The sequence below is a fragment of the Lemur catta genome, chromosome X, assembly GCF_020740605.2.
Source record: "Lemur catta isolate mLemCat1 chromosome X, mLemCat1.pri, whole genome shotgun sequence".
Classification (NCBI taxonomy): Eukaryota; Metazoa; Chordata; class Mammalia; order Primates; family Lemuridae; genus Lemur; species Lemur catta.
Genome location: NC_059155.1, coordinates 54,824,287 through 54,848,904, shown reverse-complemented (window position 1 = coordinate 54,848,904; position 24,618 = coordinate 54,824,287). Strand labels below are relative to the sequence as shown.

Here is a 24,618-nt window from a genome sequence, read left to right as displayed (position 1 = left end):
TACACACAACAATGTAGATGAAACTTAGTGATCTTCCTAGGGAGCTGGAACTGTTCTTTATCTTCATTTGCATTTCATGGAAGTATACATATGTGTAAACTTATCAAGCTGCATATTTACAATTAGGGTGCCTTAACATATACGTGGCTCTATATACCTCAGTAAGAAAAAAAAAATTTAGGTGAGGCACAGTGGCTCATGCCTGTAACCCCAGCACTTTGTGAGGCTTAGGCAGGAAGATCGCTTGAGGCCAGAAGTTTGAGACAAGCCTGGGCAACATAGTGAGACCCCCATCTCTACAAAAAAGTAAAAAATTAGCCAGGTATGGAAGCATGCGCCTGTAGTCCCAGGTACTTGGGAGGCTGAGGCAGAAGGATTGCTTGAGCCCAGGAATTTGAGGTTACAACAAACCATGATCGGGCCACTGCACTCTAGCCTGGGCGACAGAGCAAGGCCCTGTCTCCATAAAAAAAAAAAGGAAAGAAAGAAATCTTTTAAAAAGCTGGTATCATCTGATTCTGATAAAATAAATACTAAAAATTATGTTTGTGTACATGTATGCATAGAAAAAATGTCTGGAAAACTTAAAAGGTTTTATTTATGAGAAGAGGGATAATAGGTAATTTTAATTTTCTTTATACTTTTCTGTATTTTAAGAAAGTATTTATAAGAAGAAAAGTTGGGTTTTTTTGTTTTTGTTTGTTTGGGTTTTTTTTTTTGGAGACAGGGTCTCACGTTGCCAAGGCTGGTCTCAAACTTGGCCCAAGAGATCCTCCTGTCTCACCCTCCAAAGTAGCTGGGATTACAGGTGCATGCCACCACACTCAGCAGAAAAGTTATTTTTAAAAAGCTATTTTCATGTGAAGAAATAATAAGATCCATATCAATACACATAAAAGATATATGCCAAACTTATCACTTATGAGGATAAAGAATACTACCTATAAGCACTTAGGGGAAAAAAGGAACCCAAAATTAGACTGGGCTTAGGGCTCCCTTCTGAACCATTAACTATAAGAAGACTAAAGAACTAAATTATGTAGAAGGGAAGAAAAGGTTATAAACATTTTTTTTTAATACCTGGACAAGTTATCTTGCATGAGTGAATGTAAATGACAAGTCTGTTTCTGCAGATACCCAAAGAATCAAAACCTGCACACCCAAGAAGCCTTAAAAAATTACATAAAGCCATTCTCCAAACTACACAAGCACTTAGCAAAATTTAAGGATCAAGAATGGGGTAGTTGTGGTATAAAAACTAGTAGTTCATACTAAAGCCAGTAATCAATATTAAGTCCAAATTGTTAGAACTGCAGTGTCAAAATGGAATGTACACATAGAAATTGAGAATATAACATATATAGTATGATAAAATAAAAAAAAAACAGCTTTCATAATTGTTATCCCCCTAAAACAATAGTTTGCCTTTTCCTTAAATACCTTATAATGGTAATTCACGGATAATCAGTCTCTTAACTCATTCCACCAACATCCCTAATTGAAGATTTCAACTGTGCTGCTATTTCAGAAATTGGCTCCTTCCTGGAGAATAAAATCAACCTGAAAGTTTCCCCCCTACTTAAACATCGTCAGTATTCTAACTGATTTACATTACAAAATGGAGAGGGCTGAATAATGTCACTGGAAATCAATACAAATGACTAATGTCCTTATTCTTACCAGTTTCAACATTGTGAATATATACCAAGAAATATGTGCCTTTTGGGAACATTTTTTTGACAGTGTTCAACAAACACACACTTTTTTTTTTTTTTTGAGACAGAGTCTCACTCGGTTGCCCTACTAGAGTAGGGTGGCATGATCATAGCTCACAGCAACCTCAAACTCCTGGGTTCAAGTGATTCTCCTGCCTCAGCCTCCAGAGTAGCTGGGACTATAGGCACTCACCACCACACCCGGCTAATTTCTTCTATTTTTAGTAGAAACGGGGTCTCGCTCTTGCTCAGGCTGGTCTCGAACTCCTGAGCTCAAGCCATCCTCCCATCTTGGCCTCCCAGAGTGCTAGGATTACAGGCGTGAGCCACCATGCCTGGCCATAAGGCAAAAATTAGAACACTGCATTGTGTAGCTTATAATGTATGTAAATGTAATATATATAACAATTATAGCTTAAAGCCTGGAAGAAATTAATAATTGCATGGTTCTTACATTTTATGATATGATATTAAAAACAATATTAAATCTACGTAGAAACTGTGAAGAATTAAAAATGTAAATTAAAATCCCTAGAGCAAACACACAAAAATACTGAAAAGGGACACAAGAAACTCTTGGGTGTTTTGGAAATGTTCACTATTTTGATCATGGTCTGTATCTGTCATCTCATTGAATTGTACACTATAAATATATATAGTTTACTGTACATAAATTATACCTGAATAAAGTTCTTCAAAAGTAGAAAGACCCACAGGTAACATCATACTTAATGGTGAAAGACTGAAAGCTTTCCCACTAAGATCAGGCACAACACAAGGATATCTGCTCTAACCTCCGACTGAACATTACACTAGAAGTTCCAGCAAGAGCAATTTTTTTTAAAAAAGAAATGACATCTAAAGTGGAAAGGAAAAATTAAAACTATCTCTATTCCCAGATGACATGATCTTATTATAGGAAATCCTAAAGAATCCACAAGAAAACTATTAGAGCTAATAAATTTAGTAAAGGTGCAGAATACAAGTGCAACACACAAAAACCAGTTGTATTTGTAAATATTAGCAATGAATAATCCAAAAAGGAAATTAAGAAAACTTCCATTTATCATAACATCCAAAAGAATAACTTAGGAATAAACTTAACAAAGAGGTATAAGATCTGTATGCTGAAAACTACAAAATATTGCTGAAATTAAAGATTGCCTATTATGGGTGCATACCTATGTGATGAGTGCGATGAGCACTGTCTAGGGAATGGACACGCTTGAAGCTCAGACTCCGGGGGATGGGGGGGGCATGGGCAATATATATAACCTGAACTTTTGTACCCCCATAATGAGCTGAAATAAAACAATAAATAAATAAATAAATAAAAATTTAAAAAAAAGATTGCCTATTTTTCCAGCTTTATGAGGTAATAATTGACAAAAATTGATTTGATATATAGTAAAAATGAGTACTACAATCAAATTAACACATCAATCACCACATATAATTACTGTGTGTGTGGGAGGGGTGAGGACACTTAAGATCTACTCTCTTAGCAAACTTCAAGTAAATAATATGGTGCTATTAGCTATACAGTCACCATGCTATACATTAGACCCCCAGAACTTATTCATCTTATAAGTGAAAGTTTATACCTTTTGACCTGTATCTCCCCATTTCCACTACCCCTCAGCCTCTGGCAACCACCAGTCTATTCTCTGCTTCTATGAGTTTGACATTTTTAGATTCCACAGATAAGTGAGATCATACAGTACCTGTCTTTCTGTGTCCAGCTTATTTCAGCTAGCATAATGTCCTCCAGGTTCATCCAAATTGACACAAATGGCAGGATTTCCTTCTTTTTTAATAGCTGAATAGTATTTCATTGTATATATAAACACCACATTTTCTTTATCCATCAACAGATAGTTAAATTGCTTTCACATCCTAGCTATTGTGAATAATGCTGCAATGAACATGAGGGTGCAGATATCACTTCAAGATACTGATTTCATTTCCTTTGGATATATGCCCAAAAGTGGGATGGCTGGATTGTATGGTAGTTTTATTTTTAATTTTTTGAGGAACTCTCATATTGTTTTCCATAAGAGCTGTATCAATTTACATTCCCATTGACAGTGTACAAGGGTTCCCTTTTCTCCACACCTTCACCAACACTTAAAGAATACTTAATTTAATGAAAAGACATCTTATGTTCATGTACTGGAAGACTTGATTATATTTTTAGGAGATAATATTCTCCAAAGCAATATACAGAGTTAACACAATCCCTAGCAAAATCCCAGCTGGCTCTTCTGCAAAACTTGGCAAGCTGATCCTAAAATTCATATGGAAATGCAAGAGACCCAGAGGAACCAAAACATCTTTAAAAAGGAAAACAAATGTGGAGGACTCATACTTTTATGGTCAATGGATTGTCAACAAGGGTGCCAAGTCTATTCAATGAGTAAATAGTCTTTTGAATAAATATCGCTGGAAAAACTGGATATCCACATGAGAAAAATGAAATTGGACCCCTACCTCAAACTAAATTAACTTGAAATGGATCAAAGATCTAAATTTAAGAGCTAAAGTTTAAAAATCTTAGGAGAAAACATAGGGGAAAATCTTCATGACCTTAGATTAGACAATGGTTTCTTAAATATGACACCAAAGCACAAAGCAATCAAAGAAAACATAGATAAATTGGACTTCATAAAATTATTTTTAAAAATTATACCACAAAGGACACCATCAAAAAAGTGAAAAGACAACCCACAGAGTGGGAAAAAATTTTGTAAATCATATACCTGATAAAGGCCTAGTATCCAGAATACATAAGGAACTCTTATAACTAGGCTGGGTATGGTGGCTCACAGGTATAACCACAGCACTTTGAGAGGCCAAGGTGAACAGAACATTTGAGGCCAGCCGTTCCAGACCAGCCTGGGCAACATAGTAAGACTCCATATCTACCCCAGAAAATTAACAAACAATAAAGAAAAGAACTCTTGCCAAGAGTGGTGTCACATGTCTGTAGTCCCAGCTACTCAGGAGGCTGGGACAGGAGGAACACTTGAGCCTAGGAGTTTCAGGTTGCAGGGGGGCCACTGTGCTCCAGCCTGGGTGATAGAGGAAGCCCCTGTCTCAAAAAAAAAATCTTTAGTTCATTTTTTAATTGGCTTGTTTGATTTTGTTGCTGAGAAATTTCTCCAAAGAAGATAAAAAAAGATATACAAATGGCTTATAAGCACATGAAAAGATGATCAACATTTTTAGCCTTCAGGGAAATGCAAATCAAAGCCACAAAGAGGTACCACTTCACACCTACTAAGATGGCCACAATCAAAAAGACATAACAAGTGTTAGTTTGGATGCAGGGAAAGGAAAGTCTTTACAACAAGTGGAGCAGAAACAATGGGATATTCATATAGGAAAAAAATAACCCTGACTCCTTACCCCTAACTTCACAACATTCATGAAAATTAATTCAAGGTGGACTACAGACTTGAACATAAAACATAAAACTATAAAACATATGAGAGTATTTTTGTAACTTAGGTGTAGGCAAAAGTTTCTTAGGCTATAGAAAGCAGCAACTATAACAGAAAATTTTGATGAATTAGACTTCATCAAAATTAAACACTTTGTCTCTTCAAATAAAACTATTATAAAAATGAATATGCAGGCCAGGCACAGTGGCTCACGCCTGTAATCCTAGCACTCTGGGAGGCCAAGGCGGGCAGATCATTTGAGCTCAGGAGTTCGAGACCAGCCTGAGCAAGAGCGAGACCCCGTCTCTACTAAAAGAAATAAAAAGAAATTATCTGGACAACTAAAAGTATATATAATATTATATAAAAATATATATTAAAAAATTAGCCAGGCATGGTGGTGCATGCTTATAGTCCCAGCTACTCGGGAGGCCGAGGCAGAAGGATTGCTTGAGCCCAGGAGTTTGAGGTTGCTGTGAGCTAGGCTGATGCCACGGCACTCTAGCCCGGGCAACAGAGACTCTGTCTCAAAAAAAAAAAAAAATGAATGGGCAATCCACAGACTGGACAAATTATTTATAAAACATGTATCTGGGCCGGGCGCGGTGGCTCACGCCTGTAATCCTAGCACTCTGGGAGGCTGAGGCGGGTGGTTCGCTCAAGCTCAGGAGTTCGAGACCAGCCTGAGCAAGAACAAGACCCCGTCTCTACTAAAAAGAGAAAGAAATTATCTGGCCAACTAAAAATGTATATGGAAAAAAATGAGCCGGGCATGGTGGCGCATGCCTGTAGTCCCAGCTACTCAGGAGGCTGAGGCAGTAGGATCGCTTAAGCCCAGGAGTTTGAGGTTGCTGTGAGCTAGGCTGACGCCACGGCACTCACTCTAGCCTGGGCAACAGAGCGAGACTCTGTCTCAAAAAAAAAACAAAAAAACAAAAAACATGTATCTGACAAAGGACTGGTATAATCCAGAATACATAAAAAACTCCTACAAGCCAATAATAAAAAGACAAACAGAAGCAAATATAATGAGCAAATGTCTTGAACAGACACTTCACAAAGAAAGATATATAAAGGCTAACAAATACATGAAAAGGTGCTCAACATCATAGTCATCAGGGAAATAAAAATTAGCCACAATGAGATACCACTACACACCCACCAGAATAGCTGCAATTTAAAATACACTATCAAATGTTGGTGAAGGTGTGGAGTTCTCATACATTACTGGTGTTAGTGTAAAATAGTGTAGCCAATTTGGAAAACTGGCAACTTCCTAAAAAGTTAGACACTTATTCTATGACCCAGCAATTCTATTTCCAGGTATTATCCAAGAGAAATGAAAACGTGTCCACAAAAAGACTTTTATAAGAATGTTCGTAGCAGCTTTATTCATAATAGCCAAAAACCAGAAACCACCCAGGTGTCTGTGAATAGTAGAATGAATAAACAAATTTGGTGTATTCATAAAATGGAATATTATTCTGAAGTAAAAAAAAGAATGAGCTACCGATACACACAACAACGTGCGTCAATCTAAGAAACATGTTGAGTGAGAGAAGCCTTACACAAGAGTATGTATTATATGATTCCATTTATATGAAGGTCTAGAACGGGATAAACAAATCTACGGTTAAAAAAAAATCAATAGTAGTTGACTCTCACAGGGTGTGGGGACGATGACTAGGCATGAAGGAACTTTCTGGAGTAATGGCAATATTCGACGTGAGGTGGGCAAGCTACAGCCTTCAGGCCAAATCTGGCACACCACCTGTTTTTCTGTGAGCAAAAGGTTTTATTGGAACACAGCCATGCCTATTTGTTTACATATTGCCTATGGTTGTTTTCATTTATACACCAACAGAACTGAGTAATTGCAACAGAGATTATGTAAACTGCAAAGCCTAAAATACTATCTACAGAACACGTGTGCTAACACCTGTTCTATATCTTGATAATGATTTGGGTTACACAGGTGTACACATTTGTCAAAACTCACTGAATTATGATCTGTGGATTTTACTGTATATAAATTCAAACTAAAAAATAAATACTGAGTTCTAGTCAGTTTTTGTATGCTAAGTATGTATGAATGAAATATACTGATGTCAGCAACTTACTTTAAACTTTGAAATGCAGTAGAAAAATAAGATGGATTAATAAAGGGATAATGGGATGAATAAATACTGTGAAAAAGCAAATATAGCAAAAGTTAACTGTATAATCTAGGTGTTAGGTATATGAGTGTTCATGCTATAATTTTTTCAACTATTCTATATACTTGAAAGCTTTCATAATAAGATGTTGGGAAAATTTTTTAATTAGGTAAAGAAAGTATACAATTCATGCAATCTGCCCACAGAAATGAACATTTCAATCTGAAATGCTTTGTGAAACACTTTATTCTTAAAAAATTAATCCTGGAATAGTATGCCCTGTCTGAAGAAACTTCAGCTGCAAAGGTTTTTATTTATCTTTGCTCACTTCTGTTAGGAGTCAGCATGTACATATTAGAATTCATTATAATTTATGCCCTTGATGAAGAGAGAATTTTATAAAACACATAATATTTGAGGTAATAAATGTTTGGAAGATTAATATATCACCACTAGAAAATAACTTACAGCACAGCACATATTTTATCTAAGGACCTCAAAGCATTTTATTAGCCAAACTCAATAAATTCAGATTGCTTTGGATTACCTAAAGCAGAGCAGAAGAGCAAAAAAAAAAAAGAAGTCAGATTCTCATTTCTTTCCTTTAATTAATTCAACCAATCCCCTGAGTAAACTAAATCTCACTGAAGTCATCAGACCCTTTTCCTCCAATTCTGGCAGGGAGGATAACTATCTTACAAAGAGACTATGTAGTGAAATGACTGAGAGTGCTGGGTTCAAATCTAGCTCTCCTGTATGACACTGGGAAAATTACTTAACCTCTCTGAACCTCAGTTTCCTCACTTGTAAACAGAGATAATGATAGGATTCCTAGAGTTGGTGTGAGGATAATGCATGTAATGCCTTTAGAATAGTATTTGGCACATAAGAATCACTCGACAGTGTTAATTTTTATCTCACAAAGGGAACTGGAGACCATTATCCTAAGTGAAGTATCTCAAGAATGGAAAGCAAATGCTTTACTATAAATGTAGAACAGTAAGAGAACCATAGGCTCCTAACATTTAGGACTAAAAGATCTTGGAAAGCTCCACTGGTCTCCCTGCTATTCTTCAAACACGCCAGACACACTCCTTCCTTAGGGCCTTTGCACCCATTATTCCCTCTGCCTAAAATGTGTATTGCTGACTCTCTCACCTCCTTCAAGTGTCTGCTCAAATGTTACCTTCTCAATAAGACCTACTCTGATGGCCACCTTCTTTAAAACTGCAACCCACTTTCCTCCTTGCCCTGCTCTGTATTTTCCCCAAAGCTCCTTATACTGTATAATTTACTTTCTTATAATAGGTATTGGCAGTCTTTCCTCATTAGACAACAAAATTCAATGACAGAAGGGATTTTTATATTTTATTCACTGATAATATCCCAAGTAGGTGCTCAAGTATTTTTTTTGTTGTCATCTGGTTTAATACCTTCACTTTACACATGAGGAAACTTAGATAAGACTTGAATCAAGATCACCCAGTGAGTATGGAAAAGAGCCAGAACAGGGACTGTGACTCCCAATCCAGTTCACTATCTTCCTGACCCTTGAACATTACAGAAAAATCACAATCATTCACATTTTCCCCCAGGAGGATTTACCTTTAGAATTTCTTGGCCTTGTAAATATTGCTATGTCTGTAACACAGAAATGCTCTGAAAGGCAGTGGAAGCCTGTACTGGAATGCTAAGAGTCAGAAGATGAACAGAAGATGGCTGACTTGGAAGGGCTATCCCAGAGCTTTGATAGAGGGTCTGCTGTTGTAATTGTGGTTCTGATGACCCAGAAACGGGCACTAAGCTAGAAGATGCTCGCCACTGTGGCTGGTAAGCAGACTGCTGCTGGATGTATGCTGGCTGATGCTGTGCTAGGTTTTTCTGTAGGGGAAAAGTTTGACTGTTGTCTAATGCCTGAAGCACTTGAGGCTGCTCTAAAGGCTATATTACATATTGTTGTTCCACTGCCGCCAGTTGCAAATGTTCTTGCAAAGGAGGTATAATCTGGACCATGTTTGTAATGGTCTTTGGAATACCTAGTAATGACTGAACTTGGTTAGGTGCCTGTGAATGAGGTACCTGCTGCTGGAGAGGAGCACACTGACTACACAAAGATTGCTGTTGATTTATGGGACCTTCTTGAGTACACAATTGATGGGTTTTCTGTGCTTGCCTATGAGATGAATGAGTCATCTGCTGATGCTGAATGAAAGCTGAGTGAGAAACCTGGCTTGGTGTTACATGTGATTGGGAAAGCTGTACTAAAAAATGCGGGGACTGGATCTGGGCCTGTGAAGAGGCCTGCTGAATGAAGGACATCTGCCCAGGGTTTTGAAGCTGTCCTTCCACTGCCCTCTGAGATGTAATGCTAGTTGACTGAGCCTGAGCTTTTAGCTGCTGGTGTCCAAAACTGGCATCTGCTTGGGATGGAGTCACTGAATGCTGGACATTAAATAAAGGTTCAGTAGAACACGTCTGTGTATCTAACGTTGATGTTAAATGCATCTTTTGCCGTTCCAACGTTAAAGAAGAACTACCTTGGGGTTGTGTTAAATAAGCTTGTTGCTCACAAGTTTGTGCTACAAAAGGTGATACAGAGTATAACTTCTGATCTGCAGAATTTGTAACATGTACTTGCTTATTATCAGGAGGGTTTATTGGGTATACTTGCTGGGTTATGAAGGTTGCCTGTTCAGTTGTCTGGATGTTGTAAGCAATTTGTCCTGAATAAGAGACATGCTCAAGAGGTAGTGCCTGATAAGCAGGTTGTTCCATAGGTTGCACAGGGTAAGCTGCCTGGATCACATATGCTGGCTGGTCTGGAAAATGTGACCGAACCGGAGGTTGCACTAGATAACCAGGCTGCCCTTGGGCTGGTGCCAAATAAGAGGGCTGTACTGCAGGTGGGACTGGAAAAGAAGTCTGCATAGAATAGTCTGGCTATGATCCCGGTGGCTGTACAGTGTAAAGAGGATGCTCCAGGGTTGGCAGTGAATAAACAGGCTGTTCTGGAGCCTGGATTGGGTAAGTTGGCTGTGATGAGTAAGAAGTTTGTCCCTGGGGATGTACCACAAAGGGCAGCTGCACAGGAGCCTTCAATGGTAAGGATGGTAGTTCTGCAGATGCCCTGGATAAGTGTGTTGAACAGAATAAGGTGGCCATTCCAGGGGCTGAATCACACTTTCAATACCATCCTTTGGCTGTTGCCGACTTGCAAGAGCTTCAGGCTCTTGCAGAATACAATCCTGCTGAACATTTTTCTGTGGCAATGCCATAATCTTAGGTTGTAAAATTAATGGCTCCTGCTGAATAGAGGCTTGGAAACAAGGCTCCTTCAATGCACAGTCTGGCTTTGTGGCATTGAAGAACCAGGAGTTACAGACTCCTGAGGTACCCACTGGGTAAGGCTGTGATACTGAATGTATCTTTTTTAAAGGCTGATGGGCCCCTAAATGCCCCCAGATGGAATCAGAAGGGAGCTGAACTGTACCAGCAGCATTCTGTGCACTGCTCACATACTGGGCAGAAGAATGACTTGACAACGGTTGAGGGTGATTAACCGGTAAGAAACTAGAAGTCTGACTGTCATCTGGTGCTTTGGTTAATGCCTGATTCCCATTTCTAGGGCCAGGCTCAAGCTGAAGATCAATTGTTGGATGCTGGGAAGTTGTCTGGGAAGCAGGCAATGTCTGAGGAGAAACTGTAGAAAGGATTGGTTGTGGAACTCCAGTAACTGAAAAGTCTAAAGTCTTAGGTTGGGGTGAAGTTTGTCTATCTGCTCCAAAGGCCAGCTGTAGTTCCTGGTGCTGGTGCAAGAAAATTCAAATTATAAATGCATATACTATGCCCATTTTAATGGGACTGTCCCAGACAGATTGATAGATAAAATAATGCTATGCTCTAAAAATTTCAGCAAGTTATCAAAAAGGTGTTAGGTATAGCATTAGTCCTATAAAAATCCTAACAATGTGAATAAATGCTAGTTAAATGCACTAAGGGGCTGAGACCAGTCACAGCAATATATTACTCATGGCACTTACCACATAACTCATTCAAACACTGGCAGAGATTCAAAGTATCTGAATCTGATACTTTCACACACCCAACAGAGGAAGTCCCAAGAGAAAGTGCAAAAAATTTCAATATCATAGCTAAAATGAATGTAGAGATTCCCTCAAGAAGGGAGGAGAAGAGTTGGCAGAAATAAATATAGATTGGCTGCAATAATTTCCTAGAACATGGGCGACCATGCTCATAAAAAGACCAAAATGGTCAGGTCAAGGTGCTTGCTTATGTGGTCCCTACATATTGTATGAAAGGTAGGCTATAAAAATAGTATTCATATGATATACATATGTATATATAAACAAAATTATATATGTGTACATAGAAAAAAAGACAAATCTAGAAGTTATGCCTCAAACATAAATAATAAGTTACCTCTAGCTGGAGAGATAACAGGTGATTTTCACTTTCTTCTTTATAACTTTATGGCCTTTATTTTTAAATAAGCAAATAACACTTTCATTTTTAAAATTTTTAAATTTCTGAAACAGTTTAAAATACACATACCTATCTACTTATGTGGTTGAAACTTAAGTTAAAGGCCGGGCACGGTGGCTCACGCCTGTAATCCTAGCCCTCTGGGAGGCCGAGGCGGGTGGATCGCTCGAGGTCAGGAGTTTGAGACCAGCCTGAGCGAGACCCTGTCTCTACTAAAAATAGAAATAAATTATCTGACCAACTAAAATATATATAGAAAAAATTAGCCGGGCATGGTGGCGCATGCCTTGTAGTCCCAGCTACTCGGGAGGCTGAGGCAGTAGGATCGCTTAAGCCCAGGAGTTTGAGGTTGCTGTGAGCTAGGCTGACACCACAGCACTCACTCTAGCCCGGGCAACAAAGTGACACTCTGTCTCAAAAAAAAAAAAAAAAAGAAACTTAAGTTAAATTTAAGCACCCATTCAATGCACTTTGCATTATAGGCTTAGAAAGAGACAAATCAAACCACAATGAGCTCAATTACAGATATATACCATATTACTTATCAACACTAGCCAAATACCAGTCACCTTTAATTCTATCAGACCAAATCTATCCCCAGCAGATTTTAAATGCATCTGGCATTTGTCAAGTACATGTATGCTTTCCCTTACAAGACTGAGCTCCTTGAGGGCAAGAACCATATTTTATTTTACTTCATATCCCCAGAAGGTGGTGGTAGTCATTAAAAGTTTGCTGATGAACTATGACTGACTATATACCAATCTCTTAAAGATGCACCAATTGCTAGCTAAACCAGGCATTCTCTGTTTAGCTGCATTCTAAGCTACAGCATGCTAGCTAAACAGAGAATGCCCAGGAGCTTGGACTATCTCACTCTCAGGGAAAGCACACGCAGGGTATGATTGGTGGGGGGTGAGGGGAGAAACAGGGTGATGGCAAAGAAGAGCCCAACCATGTGTACAGAGTCCATAACCTAGGGAACCAGGATACAGTCTTGATACATGAACTCACACACAGACTGTTTACTCATGGTCAGAAATGAATAACACTGACTTTAGGAGTCTGAAAGACAAAAACACTTATTTCTCCCACAGAAATAAACATGAACCAAAACAAGTCAAGAATTTAGGCCGGGCGTGGTGGCTCACGCCTGTAATCCTAGCTCTGGGAGGCCGAGGCGGGTGGATCGCTCGAGGTCAGGAGTTCGAGACCAGCCTGAGCAAGAGTGAGACCCCGTCTCTACTAAAAATAGAAAGAAATTATCTGGCCAACTAAAAATATATATACAAAAAATTAGCTGGGCATGGTGGCGCATGCCTGTAGTCCCAGCTACTAGGGAGGCTGAGGCAGTAGGATCGCTTGAGCCCAGGAGTCTGAGGTTGCTGTGAGCTAGGCTGATGCCACGGCACTCACTCTAGCCCAGGCAACAGAGCGAAACTCTGTCTCAAAAAAAAAAAAAATTTAGATGAACATGCTAAAAATTATGAAAGTCTATGAAATACTAGGCTGGGCGCGGTGGCTCACACCTATAATCCTAGCATTCTGGGAGGCCAAGGCAGGAGGATCGATTGAGGTCAGGAGTTCGAGACCAGCCTGAGTAAGAGCGAGATCCCGTTTCTACTAAAAAATAGAAAGAAATGATTTGGACAGCTAAAAATATATATAGAAAAAAATTAGCCAGACATGGTGGCACATGCCTGTAGTCCCAGCTAGTCAGGAGGCTGAGACAGAAGGATCACTTGAGCCCAGGAGTTTGAGGTTGCTGTGAGCTAGGCTGACACTATGACACTCTAGCCCAGGCAACAGAGCGAGACTCTGTCTCAAAAAAAAAAAAAAAAGTCTATGAAATACTATTTCTAATTAACTGCAACAGACATCCCTCCAGATTCAAACCAGGCTGGAAAAGTTCAATACAAAGAACAAACCATCATTGCCAAGAAGAAGAGATCAGAGCCCTAAATAAATCTTTTGTCCATATATACTGAGTTCTCTGTTTCTTCTCCAATTATACAAGCAGTGTCTCAAGATTCTCATTGTACAATATTAGGCACATCCTCAATAGCATTGTCTTGGGTGAAGGAAAACATAAAAAACTTAGCTTTCAGTGACCTTTACCTAAACTATGCTGAATTTATGAAAGAGAACCTTTGCCTGTCAGAAAATATAGGCAGTGTTAAATTTGTTTAAATGAATACAGAGCCTCTAAAATGTGTCCTACCTTTATCTGTGAGACCTTCTGGACAGTTAATGGGGAAACTTGGGGTTGTGAAACAACGGTAGTTCCAAGGACATGTACAGGCAAAACAGTGGACTGACCTTGAACCAAAGGCAAAATATGGGGCTGAGTCAGCTTTGGCTGCTTCTGCAACTGTTAAACAAGAAAAAAAAAGATTAAAGATAAACTCCCCCATTTACAGTAAATATACTGATTACACATTTGAAAATGTAACAGTTCACCTCACCCCTGAAATTTGCTGGTAATGTCCTACTAGTTGCTGAGATGGGTAAATCTGCCCTGGAACATTTATTTCGGCTTGCGGGATGTTAGAAACCATTTGAGAGCTCATCGTCTGGTTTGAGGAATAGGCTATACTGGGCTGACTGGAAGTATCTGAATGTATAACTGATCCAGCTCCTGACTCAGACAAATTGTCACCTATAACAAAGAAAATAAGCAACAGGTAGAAGGGAAGACTCGAAGCACAATGTCCAAATGGTATAGGTAATGATAAGTGTTTCTTTAATGTTTTTTTTTTTTTTTACTCTGGCAACCTGTGACAGCTTCAAATAAAATGTGAATACTGCAGAATTAATCAAAAACCATCATGCAATGAAATATTGACATTGTGGTATAGCTAAAATTCTCTCAGTGAAGCAAACCTAAAAACAAAGAATCACATAAAAATCAACTCCATTTGCTGGCCATTTCATGTATATCCCTAACTAATCAACACCTGACATTAGGATTTCAGTAAAATGCTAAGTGTCATATTCTCTTTATCCTAGAACCTAGGGGAAAAAATACTGTCGTTGTAGAACAACTGGATGTTACTATGCAAATACTGTATCCTTCTGGAGAAGAGAATAAATACATTACAGCAGAAAATAAAAGGAATTGTGTCAATTTTATACTTTAGCCTAAAATACAAAGGGTCTTGAAGTCTAGAAAATTCCTTCTTGAGGAATAAATTGTATCTTTAGTTCCAAATTTTCATTATTAAAAGATTTATGTTAAACCCTCAAGAATGTTAAGTCATTTAATTATTCCCTAAACAAAACTAGATGCTAGATTATAATTCTTATGCAACTAGCATCTTAGACAAGTCACTTAACAAAACAGTTTCTTAATTTTAAAATAAAGCAACTAGCTGGCCTATTTCAGGGGTCTTGTAAAAGCCTTGCTGAAATGATAGATAATAGAATGCTTTGAAAAACATAAAAGTGGCTGGGCGCGGTGGCTCACGCCTGTAATCCTAGCACTCTGGGAGGCCGAGGCGGGCAGATCGCTCGAGGTCAGGAGTTTGAGACCAGCCTGAGCAAGAGTGATACCCAGTCTCTACTAAAAATAGAAAGAAATGATCTGGACAGCTAAAAATATATATAGAAAAAAATTAGCCGGGCATGGTGGCGCATGCCTGTAGTCCCAGCTACTCGGGAGGCTGAGGCAGAAGGACTGCTTGAGCCCAGGAGTTTGAGGTTGCTGTGAGCTAGGCTGACACCACGGCACGCTAGCCCGGGCAACAGAGTGAGACTCTATCTCAAAAAAAAAAAAAAACAAAAAAACACAAAAGTGCTATTTAAAAATAAGGGAATATATGAAAAGAAAAAAAAATAGGCCATTGACCACTGCCCCCTTCCAAAAAAATAAAGATTAGGGAATACAACTGCACATTTGTTTGCTTTTACAAATTATAATGGTGTTACCTGTAACCGAGGAGCAGTGCTGCTGTGGTTTTCTTTGTAGAAGCTGTCGTCGAACATGTTGATCAACTTCAGTTTCTTCACATTCAGCTCTGGCGTGCTTAGCAGGAGCAGGGGGCAAAGCTGTATTCTGGTGCTGAGGGACTACATTCCCCACCGACTTGCACTGAGAATCCCTGCGTTCTTCCAAGCAGCCAGCAGGTTTCTTCTCCCTCGTTTTCTTTATCAGGGTCACCCGGTCTCTAATGGATTTAGCAACGGCTTTGGAATCACTTTCATGGAAGAATCCAGACTTTACCTACAAACAAAATGTACATAATAAGCAAACTACTTCTTTAACATTTAAGATGTTAACTTTTATTTTACTAGTATTTTATGCCCCCAAATTCCAAACACTATTAAATAACAGTTAATTTGTTTCTATAGTCTCCCTTAATCAAAGACATACATAAATGCCAGAGCCTTTAATTGGCATGAGAAAATCAATAGTTTTACCAAGCATTGTTAAAAATGATTCTGGCTTTAAACAAAAACAAAAAAAACTTGATGTTTCAGTACATGCAGCCTTATTACAGGTAATTTATGACTACCATTAAGGTTTGTAAAAGATTAAAAACGGTTTCCTCATTTAGCAACATTAAGTGTCTACAATGTGCCCAGTACTGGACACCAGAGAAATATAGGTGACTAAGTTGGTCCTTTGTACGTCCTGTATGAACACACAATTTGGTTGTGTGAGATGGCCATAAACTTAAAATGAGGTAGAAATGAGTTGCTGCAATAGCCCTAAAGTAGGAGCACATGCCTCTCTGGAGAGAATAAAGTATCACAGCAGAAGGTAAATTCTGACCTGGATTAAAGCCAAAAAAGAAACTTTCAGGCTACTGAGGGAGGTGCAGTGGAGTGGAGACCAAATCTGGAGTGGAGACCAACATTTTAGGCAGAAGGAAGTATGCTCATAGCAAAGTACCATATCTTACTAGGCATTAGAAAAATGAGAACAGGAAAGTGTTCTGCCTTGTCTCAGGACTAGGGCTGAGCATCAGAGAAGCTCACTTGAGGTACCATGACATATCATTCTCAGTCCCACAATCTGCTTTTTAAAGCATGTATAGGAGGTCTGCAGACTCCGGGAAATTTCATGGTAGTTGAAAGATGATTAAAATGTTAAATGGGGCACAGATATTTAATTCTGCTCCCTCCTAAGGCTCAAAAAAGAAAACCCCATAATAAGTGGAGTTTTCAGTTGTAAACCCACAATGACAGGGCGAATAAGAGAAAGACAACAGCAATAGGATTTTGGATACCTTAGAATATGGAAAATAAATAAGACAAGTAATAATTGACCTACCAGACCTGAGAAAGGTAAACAAAGGAAAACTGAGAATCATTCCCATGTATACCAAAGGATACTGATAAGGCACAGAAACGGGCAATACTAGGTACTTCCAGAACTGAGGGTGAAGTCAAAAGAGATGGCTAAATAAGGAAGACTAAGTGAAAGGGTTTCCAGAAGCAGTTACTTAGGTCCCTGCATCCCACCTTCCCTTCCACACCTTTGGGTGATTGCTTCTCCCCTACCCCACAAGTCTGTGACCATATGCAGCTGAATGCCAAATGCAGAAACGCCCAGCCTTCTTCCCTACAGGGCTACCAAAATACTAGTAACCAAACTTTTATCCTCCAAGAAGTAGATTGAAAGATGCTTCTCTAAGGAATCTAACCAACCCAAGATGAAAGACTTATAAATTCTGGTATCAGAGATTCCCCAATTAACAGACCACCCAGATATCCTACAGTAAATGTTAAAGTTAATAAGTCCTATGTAAGCAATCACACCAACCATCAGCTTATTAGTCCTTGTGGTAGGCAAAATTATGGCCCCTCAAAGATGTCCCCTCTTAATCCTCAAACCTGTGAATATGATGAGATATCACACCCATCATTGTGTTTGCTATATAGCACAGTTGCCCTTAAGCTAGGGAGACTATCTGGGTAAATCTTCTACTAGTTGATGATACTAGAAGGATTCAGCATGCCATTGCTGGCTCTGAAGATGAGGTGGGGGCACATGAAAGGACTGAAGAGCAGCCTCTAGGAGCTGAAAGTGGCCCCCTGGCTAACAACGAGCAAGAAAAACAGAGACCTCAGTCTTACAAGCACATAGAATTGAATTCTGCCAACAACCTGGATAAGTCTGAAAGCAGATTCGCCCCAGAGCTTCCAGATAAGAGCCCAGGCCAGCCAATACCTTGATTTTGGCATTGTGAAATCCTAAACAGAGAATCCAGCCAAGCCCACCAGGACTCTGACCTACAGAACTGTGAAATAATAAATGGATATTGTTTTAAGGAACTAAATTTGTTGTAATTTGTTACATAGCAATAGAAAACTAATATAGTCTCCTACTATTAATCATGAGCAGATAGCCAAGAATTATGAGAAATATGAGAAAAGCCTCTAACAAGAAGACAGAACACAAAACCAACAAAGAAAAACAACAACTTGGAGGAAACAGACTATGCAGGGAGAAACAATGTCAGAAAACACTAACTTTAGAGAGATGAGACTAATAGTGTATCTGCAAAACAAAGAACAAGAAGTTTACTCTAAAAAAGGAATGGATGAAAAATGAAAACAGACTCTTAAAATTCAAAACATGATAGCAGAAATGAAAATCTCAATAGAAGGGTTAGAAAGTAAAGGTGATAATATCTGCCAGAAAGCGGAATAAATAGACAAAGAAGTGGAAAATAGAAAAGAATATTGGAGAACCAATCCAAGAGGCCAAAAATCCAAATAATAGCAATTCCAGAAAGGGGAAACAAAGGAGAAGTGATCAACAAAATACTTCAAGAAATTTCCCAGAAACTAAAGGATATGAATTGACAGATTGAAAAAGTCCACTGAGCATCCAAAACAGTGGATGGAATATAGACCCAAATCAAGATACATCACTGGCAGAAGCAATGGAGGTGAGGTTAGAAGAAGGTTAGTGTTCCTCCTTTAGTTCCAGTCCTTTGAGCCACTTTAAGTCATTGAGTTTGAGAAGCTGTTCCATTTCTTTACCTAGGAATTATTATTTATCTTTTATATTATTCCTCTCATCTCGTTACTTTATTCTTTAGTGAAACAAACAAGAGAGATGTTCGTATACTCTTACAAAGACCAGCGAAAGCAGTAGGGGGGAAGTATCCTCTCATCTTTGGCCTCCTGGTTTTGACCAGTATCTTGATGGCATCTGCTTCACCCTTCTATTCTCAGGCTCTCAGGAACTACTTTGCATTTTAAGGGTATCATCTTTGAGCTCAGCTTGGAATTTTACAATATAATGCTTTTTAGTAGAGTTAAAGATAATCTTGATTAAAGAGATATATTGAGCACGAACATTCCACGGACTTCATTTAACACTGACGATAAAATGGTGAACTAGGCATACTCCCCTGTGGAATTAGCATTAAATTGTGGCCTCAGGTTCTTAATTATTTTTGTGATTCATTACAAGACTTAAATGGCATGGGTATGGATTTGTTTGCTTGTTTTAACCAACTTACTCCAAATTACTTTTGGAAGTACTACATATGAAAGCGGTATGTAATTTACACATCTTTCTTACAGGGTGATGAGCTTTTTGAGGCTATCAGAGTCTGTTTTATCCTTCTATAAGAGTACCTAACACAGTGCTTTGCACGTGGTAGGTACTTAATAAATGTGCTGAATATGAAAATAATACCACAAAATTCACTTCCCAGTTACATTCTGCCAAGCTATAAAATAATCACAAAAAAGTTTGCAATCGCAAAAAAATTTGTTAGTAATGCAATAATATTTTAAGCTTTAAAATTTTAAATACATAACTCCTATGTGTACTTTGAGGAATATAAACATATTTTATGACATATCTTATTATTTTTTAATTGAGTACCTCAGTAAATGTGACACCCAATATATTTAGCTTCCAAATACTATGTTTTAGGGATAGTATCCTAAGAATTCTTTATTTTCAAGTTTACAATTAAGCTTTAACTTGCAGTCCTGAACAGCAGGATAAACATTATCCTATATCTACCCCACTATTACAGAAATTTGCAGAATTTTTCACCTTGAAAGGTTCACCAGTATCTCAGAATATATATATTTCCATAGGAGACTATTCCATTATCTCCTATCATAATTTGATCAAAATCAGGTTTTTCTCTTGGCCTCTTAGAATTAACATTCTTTACCATTAGCTTCATAGACTATAATTCTTTGCTTGCAACTTCTGTCACTTGAGCAAAATAATAACCACCTCTGAGCATTTTATCTTATTGTCGGTTACTCGAAAGAGACCTTACTTTAATTGAATTGAAATTCCCTTTTCCTCAATTTAACTTTCTTTAATCAGCCATACTAAAAAGAAAATAGGTAAGCCCCGCTGTTCTTCAGTGAAACTAATCTCTTAGAGGTCAGACTTTGTTTTTTAATGCAGAGCCCAAACATGTAGGAATCCAGTATGCCACTTGATAGAAGTTGGATAGCCCTGATATGAGTTTATGTAAAGAAGATAATATATTGGGCAGTAAATACTTTAAATCACTTCATTAAAAAGATTAAATGACTGTAAGGAGAAAGACTTGCATAAGCTTTCAGTGATCTTCGGATATATACACAATAAAAATCCTTAAAAAAAAGAAAGAGGGCCGGGCGCGGTGGCTCACACCTGTAATCCCAGCCCTCTGGGAGGCCGAGGCAGGAGGATCACTTGAGGTCAGGAGTTCGAGACCAGCCTGAGCAAGAGAGAGACCTCGTCTCTACTAAAAAATATAAAATTAGCTGGACAGCTAAAAATATATAGAAAAAATTAGCCGGGCATAGTGGCGCATGCCTGTGGTCCCAGCTACTTGGGAGGCTGAGGCAGAAGGATTGCTTGAGCCCAGGAGTTTGAGGTTGTTGTGAGGTGGGCTGACGCCATGGCACTCTAGCCTGGGCAACAGAGTGAGACTCTGTCTCAAAAAAAAAAAAAAAAAAAAAAACTAGCATAGGAAATGTGCCATGAAATAAAATGATAAGCCAAGAAAGAGAAATATATGAGATTTAGGAAATATGAAATACAAAACAGCAGTGAATGAAGTCTAGGAAGAGATAATAAAGGGAAATACCAGGGTGGTAGCTGTATTCTAGATCCCTAAGGTAATCATTCTACATTAGAACAATGGAACCAAACCAGAAAGACAGACATGTTAAAGGCTATCATCTCCAAGATCCCCACTGTCATTGTTGCATCTTTCTTTTTAACTTAAGACCAGAATGCCCAGGTGAGCCTGGATCAGATGGTCTGTACTGCCTGGTCTTGACCACATGTTGCTACAGCTCCTGCACACCCCTCCCATCAGCACTGCACCTGCCTGGAGCAGGTGTGGACATGCATTTCACCCCACAGAAGTTACCTGCTGTGATCTACTATTAAGGGTTGCGGCTTGTAACAGGGAGATGAGAACGGAAGAGTCAGAGAGGCCCACTCCCTGTCAAACTACGTGGTTACCAGACAATTAATTTTTCATTCACACAATAGCCTCAGAAGCAGCTCTTATAAACTCTTAGGGAAACTGAAGCCAGACTATGACCAAGAGATTCTCTTCAGCTTATCCTCTCCTGAGACACTTCATCTAATCATACCAACATCACCCCTTCCATAACCGCCTAGGTGTGTGCTTGTCATTTAGGATTTCAAAACAAAACAATATATTACTTAGGTAAACTATAATGAAAAGCAAAGAAATGAGTAACACAGAAGTCAGGGTAGATATTCCTTGTGGTGATGAGGGAGGAAAATGCAACTGGGAGGGGCACATGGGTGGCTTCTAAGGTATTGGTAATGTTCTATTTCTTAACAAAGGTAGTGTTTTATTATTCTTTATATTGTGCATACAAATTTAATATACTATTGTAGAGAAAACATTTATAATATAACAATTTAAATTTTTAAAAAAGGAGAAAATGAGAGGAAAGAAAGCAATGAGAAGGAGAAAGGAATTGATACTACAAGGGGGTAGGGGGAACAACGGTAGGATCTACTTACCATTTCATATGCCACTTCCTCAGGTGTATCTTTTTCTAAATTGAAACTGAACTCAATAGCTTCATTGTCTTTGTGTTTGCCTTTCAATTTTTTAGGGTCTTCAACCCAGAGTCTTAAAGCCAAGGATGAATTTGAGCAATCATCATCCTCTGCTAACTCCACCCTCAGTCCTGTATCCTCAGCGAAAAATGCGTGGTTTAGTAGGTCTCTGATAGACAACCTAATAAGCAAAATACATATCTCATTATCAATTATTCCAATCATAGCCAAGATGTAGACCTCTAATTAATAAAAATTAATTGTATCAATGCAACAACCTTATTTTAAATTTCCTATTAATTAAATCATTAATCTGCCTGGTTATAAAAACCAAATCTTATATCCCACTGATTATCAGGGATGCAAAGAAATCCCAACTAACATGCTTATATAATGATCTTAATTCAAGATTATTATCAGTAATACATTTGGATAATGAAGTTTAACATACTTAAAAGTATGCCTAGAGAAAACTGGAGATGTACTACAGTACATGTTCGATGAATTGATTAGCTTCCCTAAGCCACTTGCTTAAGTTACTCAGACTCAAACAACAGATTCTCAACAATGGAAACTAAAAACTCTTGTAGATATATAAACTCTAAAGTAAATTAGAAATTCTAACTCTTGGGGCCGGGCGTGGTGGCTCATGCCTGTAATCCTAGCACTCTTGGGAGGCTGAGGCGGGTGGATCATTTGAGCTCAGGAGTTCGAGACCAGCCTGAGCAAGAGCGAGACCCCGTCTCTACTAAAAATAGAAAGAAATTATCTGGTCAACTAAAAAAATATATACAAAAAATTAGCCGGGCATGGTGGCACATGCCTGTAGTCCCAGCTATTCGGGAGGCTGAGGCAGGAGGATTGCTTGAGCCCAGGAGTTTGAAGTTGCTGTGAGCTAGGCTGACGCCACAGCACTCTAGCCTGGGCAGAGCAAAGACTCTGTCTCAAAAAAAAAAAAAAAAGAAATTCTAACTCTTTTATAAATGTTATAAATGGAAGTCATTGACTCCATTAACAATAATCTAGTCAGTACACTTTACTCTTCAGAGAATGCCATGGGTGAAGCTAATGTAGTTTGGCAAAGTCCAGTGGTTTTCTTAAAGTATTTAACTCTGGTTTTAAAAGGCCAGAGTATATAATGGATACAACTCCAGCCTAATATCAGGGATTAACCATCTCTGAAGAGAAACAAAGGACATGGCTGCAAAGGATTTTTTTACAAGCTAGGGAATTTAATTTACTTTTCTTTTACTAATTTTTAAAACAGATATATAATATTTAATCTATCTGTATTACAGGCTAGGGAGCTGAAACTGATGTATTCCATAATGCCTACATAGAGAGCCCCTCCTGTACTATTTAAACAGAAAAAGCATATAGACAGCATGTTATCCTTCAAGTTGAGGATTTTCAACCCTCTACATTTCTAGTGATCAAGAGACAAACATTTAACTAAGACAGTGTCATAAAAAGAATAAGCTTGCTCAAACTAATTAGTTTTAAGGCTAATGTAAGATGCGTTTTACGGAGGCACAACCAAGTTCAGCCCCTTGGCCTTTCAATGAAAATTTTGTCTAAGTATTTTTACTGACGAATAATTATAACAATAATTATAACAATAGCAGAAGACATCATTTATTGACTACCTATTATTGTTAGGTATTTTATATATTATACATTCATTATCCTTTTAGTCATCAAAATAATATCTGCTTTGAGTAGTACAATGGACATTGGAGACTCAGAAGCGGGGAGGATGGGAGGAGAGTGACGGAAGAAAAACTACATATTGGGTGCAATGTATATTGTTCAGGCAACAGGTACACTAAAAACCCAGACATCACCACTATATAATTCATCATGTAACCAAAAACCACTTGTACCTCTAAATCTATCGAAATAAAAATAAACTAAATAAATAATGATGTATACTTTTAAAAATCAACAAAATAATACCTGTTTTGAGGAACTAAGTAACTTGCTAAAGATCACACTAGCTAAGTGTGAGTCCAGATTTGACTCTTGGTCTGATGCTTAATCCTGTGCTTTTTCCAATACACTAATATGGCATCAATTCTTTTGAATATTTCAATGTTCTTTGGTAACAGACCATAATTAAAAAGCCACACAAACAACAATCAGAATCCAAACTAAAATAGCTAATTCTACATAGTATTTTTCGCCTCATTTTAAAAAGTATGCCTAAACTCCTATAAGTCAACAACAATAAAAACAACAACAGAAACAAAACAATTAAAAATAGGCAAAGGACTTGAATAGATATTTCTCCAAAGATATACAAATGGCCAATAAGCATATGAAAAGGCATTCTATATCATTAGGGAAATGCAAATCAAAAGCACAATAAGACACCACTTCATACCAATTAGGATGGCTAATACCAAAAAAACAGCAAATAACAAGTGTTGGTGAGGATGTTGAGAAATTAGAACCTTTGTAACCTGCTGTCAGGAATGACAAATGGTATAGCTACTGCAGAAAAAGTTTGGTGGTTCTTCAAAAAGTTAAATATATTACCATATGACCCAGCAATTCCATTCCTAGGTATATACTCCACAAAGAATTGAAAGCAGGGACTCAAACAGATGCTTGTACACCAATATCCATGCAGCATTATTCACAAAATCCAAAAGGTGGAAGTAAGGAAGTTACCCAAGTGTCCATCAACAGGTAAATGGGTAAACAAAATGTGGTACATACATACAATGGAATATTATTCAGCCTTAAAAAGGAAATTAATACATGCTACAACCTGG

General features: G+C 38.1%; 1 protein-coding gene across 2 annotated transcripts in view; it reads right to left on the bottom strand.

Annotated features, from left to right (window-relative positions):
- The window catches only part of WNK3 (WNK lysine deficient protein kinase 3), a 116,377-nt gene that overhangs the window by 62,679 nt on the left and 29,080 nt on the right, over nt 1–24,618 (bottom strand). For both annotated transcript variants that reach the window (XM_045537623.1, XM_045537624.1), the window contains exons 6-9: nt 21,803–22,022; nt 15,745–16,039; nt 14,283–14,476; nt 14,039–14,188 (exon numbers count right to left, since the gene is read on the bottom strand). In XM_045537623.1, the coding sequence (XP_045393579.1) occupies nt 14,039–14,188; nt 14,283–14,476; nt 15,745–16,039; nt 21,803–22,022 (859 nt within the window). The remainder of the gene's footprint in view (nt 1–14,038; nt 14,189–14,282; nt 14,477–15,744; nt 16,040–21,802; nt 22,023–24,618) is intronic.